Source organism: Nycticebus coucang, chromosome 5 (assembly GCF_027406575.1).
Source record: "Nycticebus coucang isolate mNycCou1 chromosome 5, mNycCou1.pri, whole genome shotgun sequence".
Lineage (NCBI taxonomy): Eukaryota > Metazoa > Chordata > Mammalia > Primates > Lorisidae > Nycticebus > Nycticebus coucang.
The window spans coordinates 134,293,496-134,314,991 of NC_069784.1; the positions used below are offsets into that span (position 1 = coordinate 134,293,496).

General features: G+C 41.9%; 1 protein-coding gene across 4 annotated transcripts in view; it reads left to right on the top strand.

The window, feature by feature from the left end:
- The first annotated feature begins 5,056 nt into the window (after positions 1 to 5,056).
- Positions 5,057 to 21,496, top strand: part of WTAP (WT1 associated protein) — a 36,194-nt gene continuing 19,754 nt past the window's right edge. For 2 of the 4 annotated variants that reach the window (XM_053592959.1, XM_053592963.1), the window contains exons 1-3: positions 5,349 to 5,472; positions 16,130 to 16,167; positions 18,751 to 18,806. In XM_053592959.1, coding sequence (XP_053448934.1) covers positions 16,138 to 16,167; positions 18,751 to 18,806 — 86 coding nt within the window. In that variant the 5' untranslated portion in view covers positions 5,349 to 5,472; positions 16,130 to 16,137. Of the gene's footprint in view, positions 5,187 to 5,348; positions 5,473 to 16,129; positions 16,168 to 18,750; positions 18,807 to 21,496 lie in introns of those variants that run through there. The other 2 variants (XM_053592960.1, XM_053592961.1) reach the window with 2 other exon arrangements.

The window sequence follows — 21,496 nt, forward strand, 5'->3', positions numbered from 1 at the left end:
GAGTATAAACCACAATTCTTTAAAGGGGCAGAGGAGGATAAGTGCTATTTTCCCTTTAAAAACTAATTTTCAGGGTAGTGCCTTTGGCTCAGTGAGTAGGGCACTGGCACCATATACTGAAGGTGGCAGGTTTGAACCTGGCCCCGGTCAAACTGCTACAACAACAAAAAAATAGCTGGGTGTTGTGGCAGGTGCCTGTAGTCCCAGCTGCTCAGGAGACTGAGGCAAGAGTATCACCTAAGCCCAAGAGCTGGAGGTTGCTGTTAGCTGTGATGCCACAGCACTCTATCGAGGGCCATAAAGTGAGACTCTGTCTCTAAAAAAATAAATAAATAAAAACTAATTTTCAGAGTAATAAATTAGTGTAATAGTGACTCCCAATGATGGAAAAATAGTTTTCTTGCCTTTCTTTCTGTTTCTTTGAGATAGAATCTCACTATGTCGCCCTCAGTAGAGTACCATGGCATTACAGCTCACAGCAACCTCAAACTCTTGGGATTAAGTGATTCCCTTGCCTCAGTTCCCAAGTAGCTGGGACTACAGGCACCTGCCACAATGTCAGGCTATTTTTGTGTTGCAGTTGTCATTGTTGTTTAGTAGGCCCGGGCCGGGTTCAAAACCGCCTACCTCAGTGTATTACCCAGTGCCCTAACCACTGAGCTGCAAGCGCTGAGTCATTTTCTTGCCTTTCATTCTCTCTCCTCTATAACTATAGCCATAGATTTTTTATTTATTCAATATTTATTTATTCAGTATTCAATTATAATCACTTCCTTTGTGATATTATAGTTGTCCTAAATTCAGCCTGTAGGAGAGTCTTCAAGCTGGCTACAGTGTCTCTAAAATTTACTTGAATAAGCTTGGCACCTGAAGCACAGTGGTTACAGCACCAGCCACATTCACTGAGGTTGGCCCAGCTAAACAACAATGACAACTGCAACAACAACAAAAATAGCTGGGCATTGTGGCAAGCGCCTATAGTCCCAGCTACTTGGGAGGCTGAGGCAAGAGAATTGCTTAAGCCCAAGAGTTTGAGGTTGCTGTGAGCTATAATGCTACAGCACTCTACTGAGGGAGACATAGTAAGACTGTCTGAAAAAAATAAATAAAATAAAATTTCCTTGAATATATAGACAATAGGTAGGCAATACATAAAACCAGAATTCTGACCCATTACGTGTAACAAGTGGCCCGGGATACCAACCTCTTCCCTACCATGACCAGATGAGGAAGCTGGAAGTCAGACTGCTATCTCTAGTAACAACCCTGAAGCTAAGCAATAACTTCTATAACAATCAGCTCTAAATGGCCCAACCTTGATTAAAAACTGACAGGTTGTCTAATTTTTATCCCCACTTCCAACTTTTGACCAACCAGAGAAAGATGCTTGTCTAACCCAGCACCTGCTTCTAGTTTGCCTCCAGCTTCCCTGTGCCAATAACCTCTAATCAGGGCACACCTGAAAAGCCTTCCATTTTTGCCACTGAGCTTTCCTACTTCCCTACCTACCTTTGAGTCTCCGGCAAAACATAAGTGACAGTGGCTTACTACCTTGCTTTAGCAAGTTCTCAATAGTTTTTTCTCATTTTGCTGGTCTTGGTTTATTTCCACATTTTATTGAGGTATAATTTACATTTAGTGGGACAGTTTGATGAATTCTTACAAACATATGTACCATGATAAAGAACATTTCCATCACCTCCATAAGTTCTCCCATTTCCCTTGTCAGTTGATTCCTTCTCTCTTCCCCTCATAGCCAACAACTTATCTGAAGTTTATTACTATTGGCCTAATTTTGGGTATCTTTCCTCCTAAATCCTGTTGACATAGTCTCATTAGCCTAAACACTTCCTTTGCATTGAGGAATCTGACTCATTGTATATGTATTTTCCCTGCCCCAGAACTAGAATCAGCCAATTCTTCAAGGAGCTAGGTCTTTTTAATTGGAAATGGAATTTAGAGACCACGATTTGGGTGCTAGGTATCCTCATTGTTACTGTAGGGCAGGAATGTACAACCTGCGGCCAACAGACTGTGGCCTGATTTTGCAAGGATGTTTTTGGCTTATCTATGGTGTTGGATATCACCGAAAATAGGCATGGACCTTTGTTTTGCTAATCAGCTCTCTTTAGTGTTGTGTATTTTATATGTGGCCCTGAGACAAGTCTTATCCTTCCAATGTGCATCAGAGACAAAAAGTTGGACACTCCTGCTAAGGTGACTAATTCTCCTGGTTTACCTGGGACTGTTCTATTTTTTTTTGGGAGGGGGGACTGTTCTATTTTTAACTTGAAAGTCCAGCATCCCTAGAAAACTCCTTAGTACCTGGCAAACTGGTATAATTGGTCACCCTAGTGTTTCAAGGCCCTTTCAGTGTACAGAACATATGTTCAAATTGATATTTCTGATTTAAACTTATTACAGACTTTTCCCTAAACTTCTTTAATCTTGCATTTGTATTTCATTTTCTCTTACACTGAGTCTCCATATATAATAACATTAAAATGCCTGTACATAGTTTCAAAACCACAGCAATAAAATTAACATTCATTATAAATCATTGAGTGAAGCTGAAGATTCCTTTGCACTTGTTTTTCATTCTTAGAATATATAGTTGACACTTGAACAACACAATTTTGAACTGAGTTTATACATGAATTTTTTTTCAATCAAAAATACAATATTCAAAGAATGCAAACTCCATGTATACAAAGGCCCAACTTTTCTTGGTATAGCTGAGTTCCTTGGGGCTGATTACAGGACTGTGGGACTTGAGTATGTACAGATTTGGATATACAAGAGCAGTTCCAATGTATACCCAGGGACACCACAGATATATTGCCAAAGTATTGCTTTCAAAAGCCCCAGAAAATAATTCTTTTCTCTCTGTAACTTAGGTTACAAATTTGACTTAGAGTTAAATTCATTTGTTTCAGTTTGCTTTAAATTTGGGTGTTTACTTTGTTTACCTTTTTAGTTACTTTTGGGCTACGTAAAACTTAAAAAATTTTCAAAGTCACTTCTATCTCTATCCCTTTCACTCTTTTCCAATACTCTCTATAAGTAACTATTTAAAATTTTCTAGGATATCCTTCCAATTCCTCCCCCCAACAAGCATAAACATACAAATATATTTCTATACATTGCTTTGTTCACTTAATATAATCTGGGACTCATTCCAAGTAACACATAACTATTTTCTGTCTTTTTTTTTTTTTTTTTTGAGACAGAGCCTCAAACTGTCACCCTGGTTAGAGTACCTTTACAGCACAGCTCACAGCAACCTCAAATCGGCTTAAGCGATTCTCTTGCCTCCACCTCCCAAGTAGCTGGGACCACAGGCGTCCACCTCAACGCCCAGCTATTTTTTGGTTGTAGCCGGCATTATTGTTTGGTGAGCGGGGGCTGGATTTGAACCCGCCAGCTCAGGTGTATGTGGCTGGCGCCTTAGCCACTTGAGCCACAGGCACCAAGCCTATTTTCTGTCTTTTTAATAAACGCATTATATTCCATCGTATGCACGTATTATTTCTAACCAGTTCCCTATTAAAAGATACTTACTTCCAAACTTTTGCTATGACAGCATAGCACTGCAATGACTTGGTTTCCATTTGCAAAGAAATACCTTGAAAATGAGGTCTAGAAGTAGAATTACCAGGTGTAAGGATAAATGTGTATGTAACGTTAGTACTCCACAGGGCTCAATCATTTTCCACTCCTGTCAGGAAACATAATTTCAAGATATTTCCGTTGTAAGTGAGATGGAGCATCTTTTTAGGTTTAAGGACGGCAGCTGTTTTTTCCCTTTCCTCTGAGAATCATCTGTTCATGTCCCTCCCCATTTCCTGTTTGGATTTTGATCTTTTTCCTTTCAGTTTCTGAGAGTTCCTTTTATATAAGCCGCAAATATTTTTTTCCCAGCCGATCTGCTTTACTGGGAATACACTGTACCGTATATTCTGTGTACTCCTTTGGCCATTTGCAGTATATTTTCCTCTTATACATCACTTTATTCCAGGGTATTTCTTGGAGATACTTTTGTTTTTTCTTTGTTTGAGACAGAGTCTTACTATGTCGCCCTTGGTAGAGTGCTGTGGCCTCACAGCTCACAGCAACCTCCAACTCTTGAGCTTAAGCGATTCTCTTGCCTCAGCCTCCCAAGAAGCTGGGACTACAGGCTGTGGCGGCCACAACGCCCGGCTGTTTTTTTGCTGTAGTTGTCATTGTTGTTTAACAGGCCTGAGGCCGGTTTCGAACCCGCCAGCCTCGGAATATGTGGCCGGCGCCCTAACCGCTGAGCTACTACAGACGCCGAGCCTGTAGATACTTTTGTAAAAGTCAGCTAAGGACAGACCAATCAAAAGAATTAACTGACCCCTCTGGCAAGTGTTAAGAAACTGTTTCAAATTTACCAGGTAACAACATCATCGTTCTCATTCAATGGTCCAGACTTGCTTAAGGGGGTATATTCGACTTACAAAACTTATTTTATTGCGCCTTCCCCTCGTTTGCCTTAGCAAAGCGCCTCTGAAGCTGCCGACGCAGGCACAACTTCCAACCGCTCGGGAACAATAGCTCGTCAGTTTCGCCTCCAGAGAAGTCAAGACAAAACGAAGCGGCCAGGAGACTGCACTTCAAGACAAAAGAGAGGACATCGGTTTGGAAATGCTCAAAACTTACAAGGTAAGGTTCAGCTAGGCGCAAACAGACAGCGCGCCCCGCCCACAACCCTGCTCTAGAGACTGCACCTGGCAGGCCAGTGCGCGGAAGCATCAGGGATATGCCAAAATTCACAAGCGACCAATCCCGTGCCGCCTTTGCTAGGATCCCTCCGCCCAGGCCGCGCCGCAGCCGCAGGTGGCTCCAGCGAGCGCGTCTATCCAGCGGCCGCCTTCCCGTGATGCCCCGCGCGGTTGACCTCCGACCTCGCCGGCCCGCCCCTCCCCTAGGTTGCTTCCCTTCACGCCCCCACGGAGCTTGCTGAGCCCTGGCCGCCGCCGAGTGCGCGCCAGATTCTGGGAAAGGGTCGGAACGTGCCACGGGAGAGCAGCTATTCCATTATCCCTAGAGGATCTGATCGGGCTAGGCCGGCGGCCACCCTCACCTCCCCTATCCTCTCCGGCCAGGCTCGGCGGGCGGCGGGCGGCGGACGAGTGACTGAGGCCGTGCCCGCAGGCGAGCATTCGGTGAGTGGAGTGGAACGCGATCATGGCGGAGCAGAGGAGGCAAAAGGCTAGCGGCGGCAGCAGCGGCCGGCGGCGGGGCGGGGCGGGGCGGGGCGGGGGGCGGAGCCGGGCGCGGGGCGGGGCGGGGCCGGGCGGCGGGGCCTGGTTTCCTCCCTCAGCGCCATTTTGTGGCAGCGAGACCCGCAAATAAAGGGGAACACTGAGGCTGCGGCGGGGCGGCCGGCGGGCGAGCAGCGCGGTCTCGGCCTCTGCGACTGGCGGCCCGGCGCGGCCTCGGTCTGGAGAGGTAGGTGCGGGCCAGCCGGCGGGAGCGGCCGCGAGGGGGCCTGGGAGCTGAGGACTGAGCCTCGGCCGCCCCCGGCCGGGAAAGGAGCGGGCAGGCCCGAAGGGTGACCGGGGCCTGGAGCCGCTGCGGCGTCTGGTTAGTGGCTCTCCCTTCCGCTGCCCCGAGGCCATTTTACCGCGGTCCTCCCCTGGCCCGGGATGAGCGGGTGCCCTGGCGGCCGGCACATGGGTGGCTCCCCCAGGCCGCCCGCTCTTGGTGTCCCCGCCTCTGTGTCGCCCCCTCCCAACTCCCTCGGCCGGCTCTCGAGGACCTGGCGGTACAAACGAGTTCAGCCGGGAAAAAGAAGCGTTCTTTCACCTAATTTTGCGTCACGCAGTAGGTTAATGCAGCTACGTTCTCCCGAACGCTTCCATTTTTAAATAAGTGCATGCATTTTGAGAGGAAAAGTGGAAAGATTTCGAGATCTTGGTGAAATTTTTCGTGAGACCCAAGTCTCACCTTGGATCCTTGCGAGACAGTTATTGGGTGACTTTTTTTGTTTTTGAGACAGAGCCTCAAGCTGTCGCACTGAGTAGAGTGCCGAGGTGTCACAGCTCACAGCAACCTCCAACTCCTGGGCTCAAGCGAGTCTCCTGCCTCCGCCTCCAAGCAGCTGGGACCACAGGTGCCCGCCACAACCCCCGGCTATTTTTTGGTTGCAGCCGTCATTATTGTTTGGTGGGCCTAGGCTGGATTCGAACCCGCCAGCTCAGGTGTACGTAGCTGGTGCCTCAGCCGCTTGAGCCACGGGCGCCGAGCCTATTGGGTGACTTTTAAAGCCGTTTTTTATAAGTCAGTGAACAAATAGCGGGAAAATCCCCAAGTTCTCATTTTGTTAATGAAGAAAGTCGGTTGGTTGTTACCCCAAAGTACTCCGTGAAAATTCTGTGATGCAGAGTTAAAAAAAAGAAAATCCTTTGCCCGGTAGAAAAATAATTCAGTGATCCTGTTACAGATCGTGAGTTGTATTTGTGTCTATTTTGTTCAGCTTTGAACTTCGTTAATTCCATTGCTTCCGAAGATAAGTGATAGTTCTCCTTTCTCTTTTTTTTTTCCCCAGTGTCTGAAATCGTGGTTCTCTTTTTTTGATTTAAAATTTTTCAGCATTAACTTTTCTGTGATAAACATCTTGTAGACGTTTAAGACCCCAATAAAAATTAGTGAGTGAAAATCTTTTCAAGATGGCTAAAGTTTATTTCATTCATTTAGTAGCATCTTATTAGGCAAGTTGGTGAAAGATTGCAGTCCACTAGGTATTTGTGGTAAGATTGAGGTTAAATTTTAAGGGTTTGAGTAGCTGTTTTTCTAAGAGTGCTTTTAGGTCTGATAGTATCTTAATAAGTGCATAGTTAAGTGATCAGTATTTTCACATACTTTCCAGTGGACAAACTACCAAAATTTCTAAGTCCTGAAAGATGAAAGTAATAATAATGGTCCCAGGCACTGCTGATTTTTATACGGCTGGCTCATCTATATCTAGCTTTTCCAGTTCAGTTTTGAGGCATGTTTGCTAATGATAATTTGTCAGACATTACATTGGTATACATGATACAGAAAATCTGTAGTGGCCCTGTATTTGGAGAAGAGAGTTGCCACAATTGTGTTTGTGCACTACATTACAACTTTCAAGGTCTCTTACGATCTCATATGCATGTAGTATAGAATTCCCTTGAAAATATTGCTGTTATGGCTCTCTCTCCCTTCCTCTCCTCTCTCTTTCCCCGTCTCTCCCCCCCCTTTCCCCTCTCTTCTTTTCTCCCCTCTCTCTTCTTTTCTCTCCTCGGTGCTGCTCTGCAGCATCCCTCCCTTGCCAATAAAAACCTTTCATACAAAAAAAAAAAAAAGAAAACACTGCTGTTATGGCCAGGCACATGGCTCAGGCCTGTAATCCTACTATTCTGGGAGCCCGAGGCCAGTGGATTGCTTGAGCTCAGGATTTTGAGACCAGCCAGAGCCAGACCCTATCTCTAAAAATAGCTGGGCATTGTGGTGGGCGCCTGTTGTCCCAGCTACTTGGGAGGCGGAGGCAAGAGAGTCACTTGAGCCCAAGAGTTTGAGGTTGCTATGAGCTATGATGCCAGGGCACTCTATCAAGGATATCAAAGTAACAGTCTGTTTCAAAAAAGAAAGAAAGAAAATATTTCTACTTAACAATCTTGATCATTATTATATAATGTATTGTTCTTACCCTTCAGAATTCTGTGTAAGTCCTTCAGCAAAACAAAACTTAAGATAATATTTTCATTTTATTCTTTTATTTTTAAAATCATTTCCGACTTGTCTGCCTCTAAATATTTTTTCTTGGTAATTACTAAGCTTAGCACAGAAAAGCTTTTCAATATTCCCACTATGATATACCCTGCTGGATATAATATTAAGGTGTGACATCAGACTAGGCTTGGATGCTATAAATAAATGTTCTTCTCCATTGTTGAAGGTATTGGTGGAATTTACTTCAATCTTTCCTAACTGCCCATTGAAGTTTTATTTTGTGTTCATATTTTATTTGCATAATTCCTTATTTGCATAGCTTTTTTACTGTGATGAAAGCATTGAGATTTTCAGTACTTTGTGAGACAGAGAAATTGGTATTTGCTGTCTTGCTGACTTTTAAACTGCAGCCCAGAGCATTAAGTGACTTGCTCAAGATCTGGTGCAACAGACAGAAGAATAAGGAAAAGGTGGTCTTTCAGTTCCTAACCATATCTTTCTGCTTCAATGCCAAAGCTACAGTGTCAGATACCTGTTTTTTTTTTACATTTAGTTATGATTTGTTTCAAAACCTTTTTACTTATGTTGGCTGGTGCTTGCCTCTGTTCAGAGAGAACTGAATTGCCTAATTAACTTAGGATAATAATACTTGAACCAAGAAACTACTGGGATCTGGGATGCTAGGCACTTAGCCACTGTAAGCTGAACTCCACATCCTAAGCTGTTTCCCTGTGTTAAGGCATCAAACGTAGATGTTAGTTCTTACATTCTAAATTTGAGGTATATTATCTCTGAGTTATTTACACAAAAAAATGAAACCTTTACATAATTTTAAAACCACTCATCATCAACTACCAATTTTTGAGAGGCAATGAATTTTAGACCCTAAAGCCCAGTTTATTTTATTTTTTTGAAAGAGTATCACCATTTCGTCCTCAGTAGAGTGCTGTGGCGACACAGCTCACAGCAACCTCAAACTCTTGGGCTTAAGCTATTCTCTTGCCTCAGCCTCCCAAGTAGCTGGGAATACAGGTGCCACAACGCCCTGCTATTTTTCTCTTGTAGTTGTCACTTGTTTTTAGCAGGCCCAGGCCAGGTTGAAACCTGCCAGCCCCAGTGTATGTGGCCAGCACCCTAACCACTGAGCTAGGGGCCCCAATTTCATCCTGGAAAATGAGTACTGACTTGGATAGTTGTGATTATTAAATAAGTATAGCTTTTAAGCACTGAATGTATTCTCTTCATTTTTTTTTTTCCTTCAAAATTTAGGTTTTAATGGTGCTAAACAACAATGTGACAACTGCAACAACAACAGAATAGCTGGGCATTGTGGCAGGTGCATGAGACTTGTCCCAGAAAAAAAAAAAATTTAGGATTCAACTAATTGACTCAAACTGACTTTTTTTTGGTCAGCCTATTTTCTGATATGAAAATAGATTGTTCTAAGAACCTAGAATGTCCATTGTCTTTATTGACTTAGAATAGATGATTATTGTGCTTGTCACTTAGACTTAAAAACAATTGCCCTGAAATAGTAAATTTTTTACCACCTGGGTATTTTTTGTTGCAGTTTGGCTGGGGCCGGATTCGAACCCGCCACCCTGGGTATATGGGGCTGGCACCTTAGCCATTGAGCCACAGGCACTGCCCTATTATAGATGCTTTTACATTTTAAACTTGTTCTGCTGTGCTTTTTGCTAGACTATGCGTTTAACTGGCGTACATAGCTTCTTTTTTTTTTTTTTTTTTTTTGTAGAGACAGAGTCTCACTATACTGCCCTCGGGTAGAGTGCCGTGGCGTCACACTGCTCACAGCAACCTCTAATTCTTGGGCTTATGCGATTCTCTTGCCTCAGCCTCCCGGTACATAGCTTCTTGATATGCCGCAGGAAAGATGACTTAATGAGACTAAATTTTTTGTTTTGTTTTGACACAGTTTTGGTCTGTCACCCCAGGTAGAGTGCAGTGGCATTATCATAGCTCACTCTAACCTTAGTCTGGGCTCGAGCAATCCTTCTGCCTTAGCCTGCTGAGTAGCTGGGACTATAGGGCTCATACCTCGCTGATTTTTTTCTATTTTTGGCAGAGACAGAGTCTCATTCTTCTTTAGGCTGGTCTTGTTCGGGGTAATCTCGAACTCTTGACCTCATGCAACCTTCTCTCCTTGTCTTCCTAGAGTGCTTGGAAATTACTGAGATGAGGCACCATGCCCAGTCCATCAACTTAAGGTTAAGGGAGAATTTTCTCTCTAAATATTAAGTCTCTGAATTTCTCAAGTTGGATACCCTAGACACCTGGAATGGCCTATGAGTCTGAAGATAGACTTACAAAGTACAAACATTTGTACAAAACCTGACTTATATTAAAAATTTAGAAATTTATTCAAAAATTTAGGTATTTTCTAAATACTGTTTTATTTGTTTTGTTTTGTTTGTTTTAATAGACAGAGCCTCAGGCTGTTGCCCTGGGTAGAGTACTGTGGCATCACAGATCACAGTAACCTTAAACTCTTGGGCTTAAGTGATTCTCTTGCCTCAGCCTCCCAAGTAGCTGGGACTACAGGCGCCCACCACAACACCTGGCTATTTTTTGGTTGTAGTTGTCATTGTTGTTTGGCAGGCCCGGCCTGGATTCGAACCCACCAGCTCTGCTGTATGTGGCTGGTGCCTTAGCCGCTTGAGCTACAGTCGCCAAGCCTTTATTTGTTTTATTGAGACAGTCTCACTCTGTGCCCTGGGTGGCATTATAGCAGGAAGCAACTGCAAACTCCTGGGCTTGGGCTGTCCCCTTGCCTCAGCCTCCCAGGTAGTTGAGACTGGAAGTGCCTGCCACAACACCCAGCTAGTTTTTCTATTTTTAGTAGGGACAGGGTTAGGGGGTGTCTCACTTTTGCTAAGGCTAGTCTTGAACTCTAGAACTCAGATGATCCATCGGCTTCACCTCCCCCCCCCAGATTGCTAGGATTACAGGCATGAGCCAACGTGCTTGGCCTGTTTTGGTTGTTTTTGAGACAAGGTCTCTGTCACCCACGCGAGAATTGATTGCTCCATCATAGTTCACTGCAACCTCCAACTCCTGAACTCAAGTGATCCCTTTGCCTCAGCTTCCTAAGTAGCTAGTACTACAGGCATGTCACCATGCCCAGGTAATTTTTTTTTTTTTTTTTAATAGAGACAAAGTCTCATTGTGTTGCCCAGGGTAGTCTCAGACTCCTGGACTCAAGGCATCCTCCTGCCTGGGCCTCCAAAAGTTACAGGATTACAGATGTGAGCCACTGATTTAAAATCTACCCCACATGACATAATTCTTTTATTTTTTTATTTATATATATATATATTTTTTTTTTTTTTTGCAGTTTTTTGGCTGGGGCTGAGTTTGAACTCGCAACCTCCGGTATATGGGGCCGGCGCCCTACTCCTTTGAGCCACAGGCACCACCCCATCGCATTTTTTTTTAAAGCGTAAACAACACAAGCCGATGTTAGAAATTTAAGTAACTGCTGTTTGTAATTGTAAATATTGGAGATCACCAAGAATTTTGCAATTGGGTTTAGAAGCAAAGACAGGACTGGGCATGGTGGGTGGATTGGCTGAGCTCACAGTTTTCAGACCAGCCTGAGCCAGAGCAAGACCTCCAAAAAAAAATCTGGGGGTTGTGGTGGGCACCTTTAGTCCCAGCTACTCTGGAGACTGAGGCAAGAGAATCGCTTGAGCCCAAGAGTTTGAGGTTGCTGTGAGCTATGATGCTATGGCACTCTACTGAGGGTGACATGATGAGACTGTCTCAAAAAAAAAAAAAGAAAGAAAGACAAGAAGATGAAATGATTATTATCCTAAACCTGTGAATTATCTCTTCAAGTTTTTCAAGAAACACTGATTGAGAGAGCCTATGTTGTGCTGTGTTGTGTTTTATTTTGTTTTGTGAGTCTTTGTTGTACAGACTAGAGTGCAGTGGCATTATCATAGCTCACTGCAACCTCAGACTCCTGAGCTCAAGTGATCTTCCTGCCTCAACCTCCTGGGTAGCTGGGGCTGATTTTTTTTATTTTTTTGTAGAGACAGGGTCTCAATATGTTGTTCAGGCTGGTCTTTACCTCTTGGGCTTAAACAATCCTCCTGCATCAGCCTCCTAAAGTACTGGGGTTTTATAGGCATGACTACTGCACCTCTCCAAGTCTGCTCTTTGGTAGAGAGAAGGCAACTAATAGTTAGTGCCCATTTTGTGCTGGTCACCATCGCTAAAGATTAACAAAAATTTGGGGCTATCATGATAATCCTTTGAGATGGGGAATCTGAGACTCAGAAATTCTCCCACTTTTTTTTCTTTCTTTCTTTTTTTTTTTTTTCATTGAGACAGTCTTTACTTTGTCACCTTCCATAAAGTGCCATGGCGTCACAGCTTACAGCAACCTTAAACTCTTGGACTTAAGCGATTCTCTAGCTGGGACTATAGGTATCCACCACAATGCCCAGCTATTTTTTGGTTGCATTTGTCATTGTTGTTTAGCTGGCCCCAGCTGCCAGCCTCCGTGTATGTGGCTGGCGCCCTACTTCCTGAGCTGCGGCTACTGAGCCACTTGTTTTTATTTTCAAAGTTTGAGACTATTATAAACAGATCAGTGTTTCATTTGTTGCTAATTTAAGCTTGTGATTAATTGTATTTTAATGGAGTAAGAATACCTGTCTGTTAAGAGAATAATTATGGAAAGTCTCATGTTGTAGAAGCATGTACGAATGTCCCTTGGTATACCTGGAGAGATTGGTTGCAGGATATTCAAGTTCTGCAGCTACCTCAGCCTCCCAGGTAGCTGAGACTGCAAGTGCCTGCCACAACACCCAGCTAGTTTGTCCCTTGGTATACCTGGAGAGATTGGTTGCAGGATATTCAATGTCCTGCCCACATATACCAAAAGTCAGCCCTTTGTACATGTGGGTTTCACATCCCTCAAATACTGATTTCACTTTTGTTGAAAAAAAATCTGTAAGTGGATGGTGCCTATGGCTCAGTGAGTAGGGCGCCACTCCCATATACCAAGGGTGGCGGGTTTGAACCCGGCCCCCACCAAACTGCAACAATAACAAAAAAATAGCCGGGCATTGTGGTGGGCACCTGTAGTCCCAGCTACTTGGGAGGCTGAGGCTAGAGAATTGCCTAAGCCCAGGAGTTGGAGGTTGCTGTGAGCCGTGAGGTCATGGCATTCCACCAAGGGCGATAAAGTGAGACTCTTGTCTCAAAAAACAAAAATCTGTTAAGTGGACCCACAAGTTCAAACTGTGTTGTTCAGGGGTCAACTATAATAAAGTTTATAGACTGGAATTTAATCTACATTGAATAGCATCCATGATACTTAGGTTTAATAACCAAAATTCAACATGTTGAGTAGGTAGGGTGCCCATTAACTAGATAACAGGTAGACTACTTAGACTTAGTGGTAAAATTTAGCTGTTTTCTTTTTTTGGCCGGGGCTGGGTTTGAACCCACCACCTCCGGTTTATGGGGCCAGCACCCTACTCCTTGAGCCACAGGAGCTGCCCCAAATTTAGCTGTTTTCATACTGTCACTTGGAACTCTTATCACAGTATCTGTTACATTAAGTCCTATGTTTATTCTCAGTATTTTTACGTAATGGCACGAACATATTGTTGGCTGTCAAAAAAGAAATAGATTGGCTTCTTTAAATAAGTTATCTTTAACTGAAGCAAATTCACTTATTCTTAACTTTTAATATGTGTTTGAACGGGGGCATCCGCAGTGAATCAAACAATTCTTTATAATTGTGAGGAAGAGATAAATGTATAATTTATCAGGTTATGATAAGAGCTATGAAGAAAAATAAATGCTGATAGGAGGGGACAGCAAGGGATGGGTATGTGCTGTTTTGAATGAGATGAGAAGCTTTTAGAAGGATCAAACCAGAACAGTGACATACAGATACACACTTACTGGTTAAATATATACAGGTCAGATGGCTAAAGTATCTTGTAGGGTTTCTTTTGTTGTTGCTAATTAAAAAGATGATTCATATGTACTCACTTCACTCATTCCTGGACAACTTGGAAATTCCAAGGAATGTAGCTTGATTTCTTGGTTCTAAGACTTGCAGTCTAATAGAGTGAATGTACATCAATGTTATGCTAAAATAGAAGTACTTAGATGTGTGAAGATAAACATTGTGAGATTTCCCAGGTGATTGCAGTGACTGCTACCAGATTAGAGTGGTCACCAAGCAGCTTTCTGTAACTGCAGCAGAGATTATAAACTGGGCAGCAAGGGTCACAAAGTAGGCAGGGACCAATTTAAAGAAACATACACATTTTATATCATGGAAATAGGTTCATGTATTCATAGAAAGAGTGACTTAATGAACAAATTATATACATTTAGCTATTTGGCTCAGATTTTTGCCTGTTGACTATGTCTCATGAGATTTTAAGAACTAAGCCATTGGCCACGGGGTATTGGCTCACGGCTTGTAATTCAAACACTCTGGGAGGCCAAAGCCCAAGGATTGCTTTAGATAGGTATTTGAGTCCAGCCAGAGCACGAACAAGACTGTCTTTAACAAAAATAGAAAAAATAAGCCAGTTTTGGTGGCATGAGCCCATAGTCCCAGCTACTTGGGAGCCTGAGGCAGGAAGACTGCTGGAACTGAGGAGTTTGAAGTTGCATTGAGCTATGATTACACGACAGACTCCATGCGAATGAGAAAGTGAGAGTCTGCTTCAAAAAAAAAACACATAGAATTGGAAGATGATTTTTTGATCATCAAATGTTTGCTAAAATATGAAGTAGCTTTTTAAAACTCAGTTTAGGCTCAGGGCCTGTAGCTCAGTGGCGAGGGTGCCACATACACTGGAGCTGGCGGGTTTAAATCCAGGCCAGGCCTGCCAAACAACAATGACAACTGCAACCAAAAAATGGCTGAGCGTTGTGGCAGGCACCTCTGGTCCCAGCTACTTGGGAAGCTGAGGCAAGAGAATCGCTTAAGCCCAGGAGTTTGAGGTTGCTATGAGTCGTGATGCCACAGTACTCTACCCAGCGCAACCACTTGAGACTCTAATTAAAAAAAAAAAAAACTCCTGGGCTCAAGTGATCTTCTGCCTCAGCACCCCGAGTAGCTGGGACTGCAGGCATGCATCACCACTCCTGTATAGTTTGTGAGCCTCTTTTTTTGTTTGTTTTGTTTGTTTTCTTTGTCACCCTGAGTAGAGTGCCCTGGCGTCATCATCATAGCTCACAGCAACCTCAAACTCTTGGGCTCAAGTGATCCTTTTGCCTCAGCCTCCCCAGCAGCTGAAACTACAGGCTCCCTCCACAATACCCTAATTTTTTCTAATCTTAGTAGAGATGGGGTCTCACTTTTGCTCAGGCTCAGTTTTAATTGAACTGAGCTCAAGCTATCCACTGCCTGGGCTTTTTAGACTGCTAGGTTGCAAGTGTGGGCCACCTTGCCTGGCTCCAATTTTTGTTAGGTTAGCTGTTCCTTTTTTTTTCTTCCCAACCTCATAGTTTAAGTTCTGCCACAACATTTTTATTTTTAGAAGTTGATTTTTTTATTTTTTTATTTTTCCTTCAACCTCATGTTTTTTAATGCATTGTTATTTTAAGGTACATATGTTTGTTGCAGGTTTCTATTTTCTTTTTGCTTTTTTTTTTAGTGTGTGAAGTTGTGATTTAATAAATAATGACTCCTACTACCATTTGTTCAAAAAGACAGCATAATAAACAGTTCTGTACTTGAGTTCATCAACCCTTTTGTAACAGGGTTAAGTGAAATTTGTATAAACTTATACAAAGAAGCTAATTTTGAGGTACGGATTATGCTGTGGAATAAAAATAAGTAATGTAGAAATATTTTCATTAAAGTGTAAATATACGTGGCACCTATAGATCCTACCTTATAAAATAAAATGTAATGAAATGTCGTAAAAGGAAAGACTTAGAAACTGGTATCACACTTCTATAGCCCTTCAGCAACATGCCTTGGATACTGCCTGAAGGTCGGTATCTAACTGAAACACAGCTATCACTTCTGCAAGACTTGTTTTTCTCATAGGGAGTTGTAAGAATGTAATGAGAAATTACCTTTCTCTTGATCCTTACAAGCACTTGAAAAGATCCAAATTACCAACTTTTTTTATAAAGGAATTTTTAGTAGTTACTATAATAATGGAACATGTTGCTAAAGAGAGAACTGGATATAGAGTATATGGGAGCTCTGTTGTCTGCAACTTTTTTGTAAATCCAAAACTATTCTGAAATTAAAAGTTTCTTTAAATAAAAAAATGTAATACTTTAACCATAATTTATTTTGTTAATAAATTGCTTTGAAAGAGCCAGTGTTTTTTGTCCTTTCCTTAATTGGAAGAAAAGTAATTGAAACTCTTTTCCCCCAACCCTTTTCTAGGATTCAAGATGACCAACGAAGAACCTCTTCCCAAAAAGGTATTTTTTTAAAATCAGTTTTAAGCATTTTCTTTTTTTTTTTTTTAATTTTTAAAATACTATAATTGAGGGGGTTATCTGTATCATTTATTTTTCACCTCCTTTCCTTTATAACAGTAATAGCAATGGGAATATACAGTGTACTCAATAGCATATCACATATATAGTATATTTTTAGGATATTTTCAGCTTTTGGAAAACTTTTGTTACAGTGATATTTTCATGATCTAGTCTTAGCCTTTAGTATATGAATGTTTCTAGCTACTTTTTTATGTATAAATGATGTCAAAAGTTAGAAGTATATGAGTTCAGTGGTAGAACATTTTGCTGCAAATAATGTGAAAAGAAGAGATTACAAGTTTCTATATTATTTCTTTTTGTCCTAATGTAAATGCCTTTGATTATACTGTAAAATCACTTTTATTTTTCAGAAAACAATTACAGCTAGTTTTTAAAATGTACCCTTTCTTCTGAAGTTTTGTCTTTTTTTTTTTTTTTTCCTTTCTTTTAAGGGAGAGTCTCACTTTGTCACCCTCGGTAGAGTGCCATGGTGTCTTAGCTCACAGCAACCTCAAACTCTTGGCTTCAAGTGATCCTCTTGCCTCAGCCGCCCAAGTAGCTGGGACTACAGGCGCCCACCACAATGCCTAGCTATTTTTTTTTTTTTTTTTTAAGAGACAGGGTGTTGCTCTTGCTCAGGCTGGTCTTGGAACTCAGCTCAGGCAATCCATGCACTTTGGCCTCCCAAGTGCTGGGATTGCAGGCATGAGCCCGGCCTGTAGTTTTGTTTTAACAGTTTTGTTTTAGCATTAGTTTCCTTCCTTGTTCTACATTTCTTCCTTAATTCAGTTTAGTAACTATTACACAATGTGTTAGAAAAGAAGTAACATAGTTTCCAGGAGGAATTTGTGATTCAGTTGTGAATACAGGACTGGTACTTACTAAACTGAATATTTAAGTGGAGAATTTAGATAATAGGTTACAGAAATTTCTTAGTTATGGAGTCATTGTCCATAAAATGAATACAAGATTGTACTGCTCTTTAGTATCTGAGAATTCTCTGTGTGCTTTCTCTACTATTTTATGGATTCATTATAATTTAAAACTTTTTATGGAAAAAAGATTTTAAGTATTCTATGAGGCCTTAGTTTTATGGTAAGTAGGAGAGAGCTACCTAATCTTTATGATCTTTATTTGGTATAGAGAATTTATTCAGTATTTCTCAATTTCTGAAGCAATTTCAGCTAATGCCTCTTTTTTTTTAACTCATTTGGAAATAGAGATTCGCAGGAAGTTGCAAGGAAATGTACTGGGAAATTGTACCATTGAGCCTCCTTCAGTGTAATATCTTTTATAACTATCAAACATCTTGAATAACAACAATATGAAAAAGGGAAAGTGGTACTAGTATAATTCTCAGAACTTATTCATATTTATCAGTTATGTGTGCACTCTGTATGTAGCTCTGTGAAGTTTTATCACATGTATAGCTTTGGGTACCCAACGCCCATCAAGGTACACATCTGAGCTCTCACTACAAGGCTCCTTTGTGTTAATTTTACAGTCCCATTCACTCATCCCTTCCCCATCCCTAAACTTTGGCAACCATTGATCTTTTCTCCATTTCTATAATTGTTATCTCAGAGTGTTGTATACATAAAAGCATGTAGTATGTATTCTTTTCAAAACAAACTTCTTTACTCGGCATAATTTCCTCGAGTTTTATCCAAGTTGTTTTATGTGTTTCTTTTTATTGCTCAACAGTATTCCATGGTGTTGATGTAACATAATTTAACCATTCACCTATTATAAATAAAGCTGCTGGGATATTTTCATTTCTTTGGGACATATGCTTAAGGGTGCAACTGCTGGTTCCTATGGCACATTCTTTTTCTTTTTTCTTTGAGACAGTGTCTCTTTCACCCTGGTTAGAATGCTGTGGCATCATAGCTCACAGAAACCTCAAACTCTTGGGCTTGAACAATCCTCTTGCCTCAGTCTCCTGAGTAGCTGGGACTATAGGCATGGGCCACAACACCAGCTAGTTTTTCTATTTTAAGTAGAGGTGGGGTCTCGCTCTTGCTCAGACTGGTCTCAAACTCCTGAGCTGAGGCAATCCACCCACCTTGGCCTAGAGTGCCAGGATTACAGGCATGAGCCACCTTGCTTGGCTGGCACATCTATTTTTAATTTTAAAAGAAACTGCCAGACTTTCAGAGCAACAATATCATTTTATATTCTCACCAGCAGTGGATGAAAGTTCAATTTCTCTGACTCCTTACTAACATTTGGTGTTGCTACTAATTCTTACTATTTTAGCTACTCTAATCACTATATAGTGATAACTTTAATGAGGTTTTAATTATATTTCCCTAATGACGATTTCCATTGTTAAGATAATAGTTCGCCTTGTTTAAACTTCTTTACGGTAAGATTTTTTTTAAAAAACAATAATACATACTGAGCCACGTAGATCTCATGCTGTAGAGGTGTGTATAGGACTCAATGTAGAGCTTTAGGAAGAAACTTTATATGTATGTCTTCAGGAAGCATACTGAGTTTATGTTGTACTTTTCATTATAGGTTCGACTGAGTGAGACAGACTTCAAAGTTATGGCACGAGATGAGTTAATTTTAAGGTAAAATATTCTTTTATCCAAAATATAAGTCTTTCTGAAAAACATTGTGACTGAGTACTATAATGTTTGTCTTTAGGACAAATATTGTGTTTATTATGTTATTTGTTTATTTATTTTGAGACAGAGTCTCAAGCTGACAACTTGGGCGGAGAGTGCTGTGGCATCATAACTCATAAGAACCTCAAACTCTTGGGCTTGAGCAATGCTCTTGCCTCAGTCTCCTGAGTAGCTGGGACTATAGGCATGGGCCACAATACCCAGCTGGTTTTTCTATTTTAAGGAGTGGTGGTTGCTCACGGCAACCTCAAGAGGTTAAGCGATTTTCTTGCCTCAGCCTCCTAAGTAGCTGGGACCGCCACAATGCCCAACAAATTTTTTTTTGGTTGTAGTTGTCATTGTTGTTTGGCAAGCCCAGGATGGCTTTGAACCCACCAGCACTGGTGTATATATGGCTGGCGCCCTAGCTGCTGAGCTAAAGGCTCCGAGCCTATTTTATTTTATTTTATTTTGAGACAGAGTCTCAAGCTGTCACCCTGGTTAGAGTGCCGTGGCTCACAGCACTCTCAAGAGCTTAAGCGATTATCTTGCCTCAGCCTCCCAAGTAGCAGCTGGGACTACGGGGTTACCGCCACAACTCCTGGTAATTTTATTTTATTTTATTTTTTGGTTGTAGTTGTCGTTGTTGTTTGGCAGGCCCTGGATGGCTTCAAATCCACCAGCTATGGTGTGTATGGCTGGTGCCCTAGCCGCTGAGCTATAGGCTCTGAGCCTATTTTATTTTATTTTTGAGACAGAGTCTCAAGCTGTATCCCTGGGTAGAGTGCTGTGGCATCATAGCTCACAGCAGCCTCCAAGTCCTGGGCTCAAGCAATCCTCTTGCCTCTGTTTTTCTATTATTAGTAGAGATAGTGTCTCGCTTTTGCTCAGGCTGGTCTCGAACTCATGAGCTCAAGCTATCCACCTGCCTCAGCCTCCCAGAGTAGTAGGATTACAGGCAAGAGATACCATGCCTGGCATGAATGTTGTGTTTAATATTACCCTGTTCCCCGAAATAAGACATCCTCCGAAAATAAGATCTACTTACAGGAAAGATAAGACGTCCCCTGAAAATAAGACCTAGCGCATCTTTGGGAGCACACACTGTCTTATTTTCAGGGAAACGGTAATATGTCCTTACATCATTAATGTACTTCCTGTGGCCTATTTCTTCATTATATAAACAGTGAAGAAAACAGCACTTTTAAGAACTGTAGCACTAGGTGGGATAACTTCTAGAGTAACACGTAATCTGCTTTTTTTTTTCTCAGACAGCCAAGATGTTCAGATGTGCTATTTGGGTAGGCTTTGTACTTAATGTATAACTTGATATGGGGAAAAACCCTGCTCTCAGGAAGCTTTTAGTTTAACAAATATATAGGCTGATTTTGTGTAGTTTTTACTTTTTAAGTTCAGCATTTTTTTTTTTTTCAACAGTCCGTGTCGCCACTTAGTAGAGTGCTGTAGCTTCATAGCTCACAGCAACCTCAAACTCTTGGGCTAAAGCAGTTCTCTTGCCTCAGCTTCCCAAGTAGCTGGGACTACAGGCGCCTGCCACAACACCCGGCTATTTTTTTTTTTTTTTGGTTGTAGTTGTCATTGTTGTTTGGCAGGCCCAGGCCGGGTTCAAACCTGCCAGCTCCGGTGTTATGTGGCTGGCTCCCTAGCCGCTGAGCTACAGGCACTGAGCCAAGTTTAGCATTTAAAAAAATTTTGTAATCCTGGCTTGGCACTGTAGCTCAGTGGCTAGGGTGCCAGCCATGTACACTGGAGCTGGTAGGTTCTAATCCAACCCCGGCCTGCCAAACATGACATGACAACTACAACCAAAAAATAGCCGGGCATTGTGGCAGGCTCCTGTAGTCCCAGCTACTTGGGAGGCTGAGGCAAGAGAATCACTTAAGCCCAAGAGTTTGAGGTTGCTATGAGCTGTGTCATCACGGCACTCTACCCAGGGTGACACCTTGAGACTCTGTCCCCCCAAAAAATTGTAATCCTAAAAGATGCACTTCTAATTATGGAAGAAATACATTATTTACTAATGAAGTGAAGTTATTCTTTGTGAGAGTGACTTTGCCCAACTCATTTAACTTAATGTTATTTATTTTCTCATCTGTATGTTGAAAGGATTAGGTTAGATTATTTTTAAAGGTTACTTCGAGTTCTGAATATTTGTGCTTATTTTGTAAATTGTCTTACAAAGGCAGATAGATTATCAAGTATAGTGTAATATTATTTTTTTAAACGTAGAAGAAATCAAATTTTTTTTTTTTTTTTTTTTTTAGAGACAGAGTCTCACTGTACCGCCCTTGGTAGAGTGCCGTGGCGTCACACGGCTCACAGCAACCTCTAACTCTTGGGCTTACGCGATTCTCTTGCCTTAGCCTCCCGAGTAGCTGGGACTACAGGCGCCCGCCACAACGCCCGGCTATTTTTTTTGTTGTTGTTGTGCAGTTTGGCCGGGGCCGGGTTTGAACCCGCCACCCTCGGCATATGGGGCCGGCGCCCTACTCACTGAGCCACAGGTGCCGCCCGAAATCAAAATGTTTTATAATTTAAGTATAATCTTTCTCTATTATGATTAGTTTCTTACATGAAAACTTTATTTAAGTATCTTTCAGGGTAGCCATTGGAAGGTCATCAAACTCTGATTT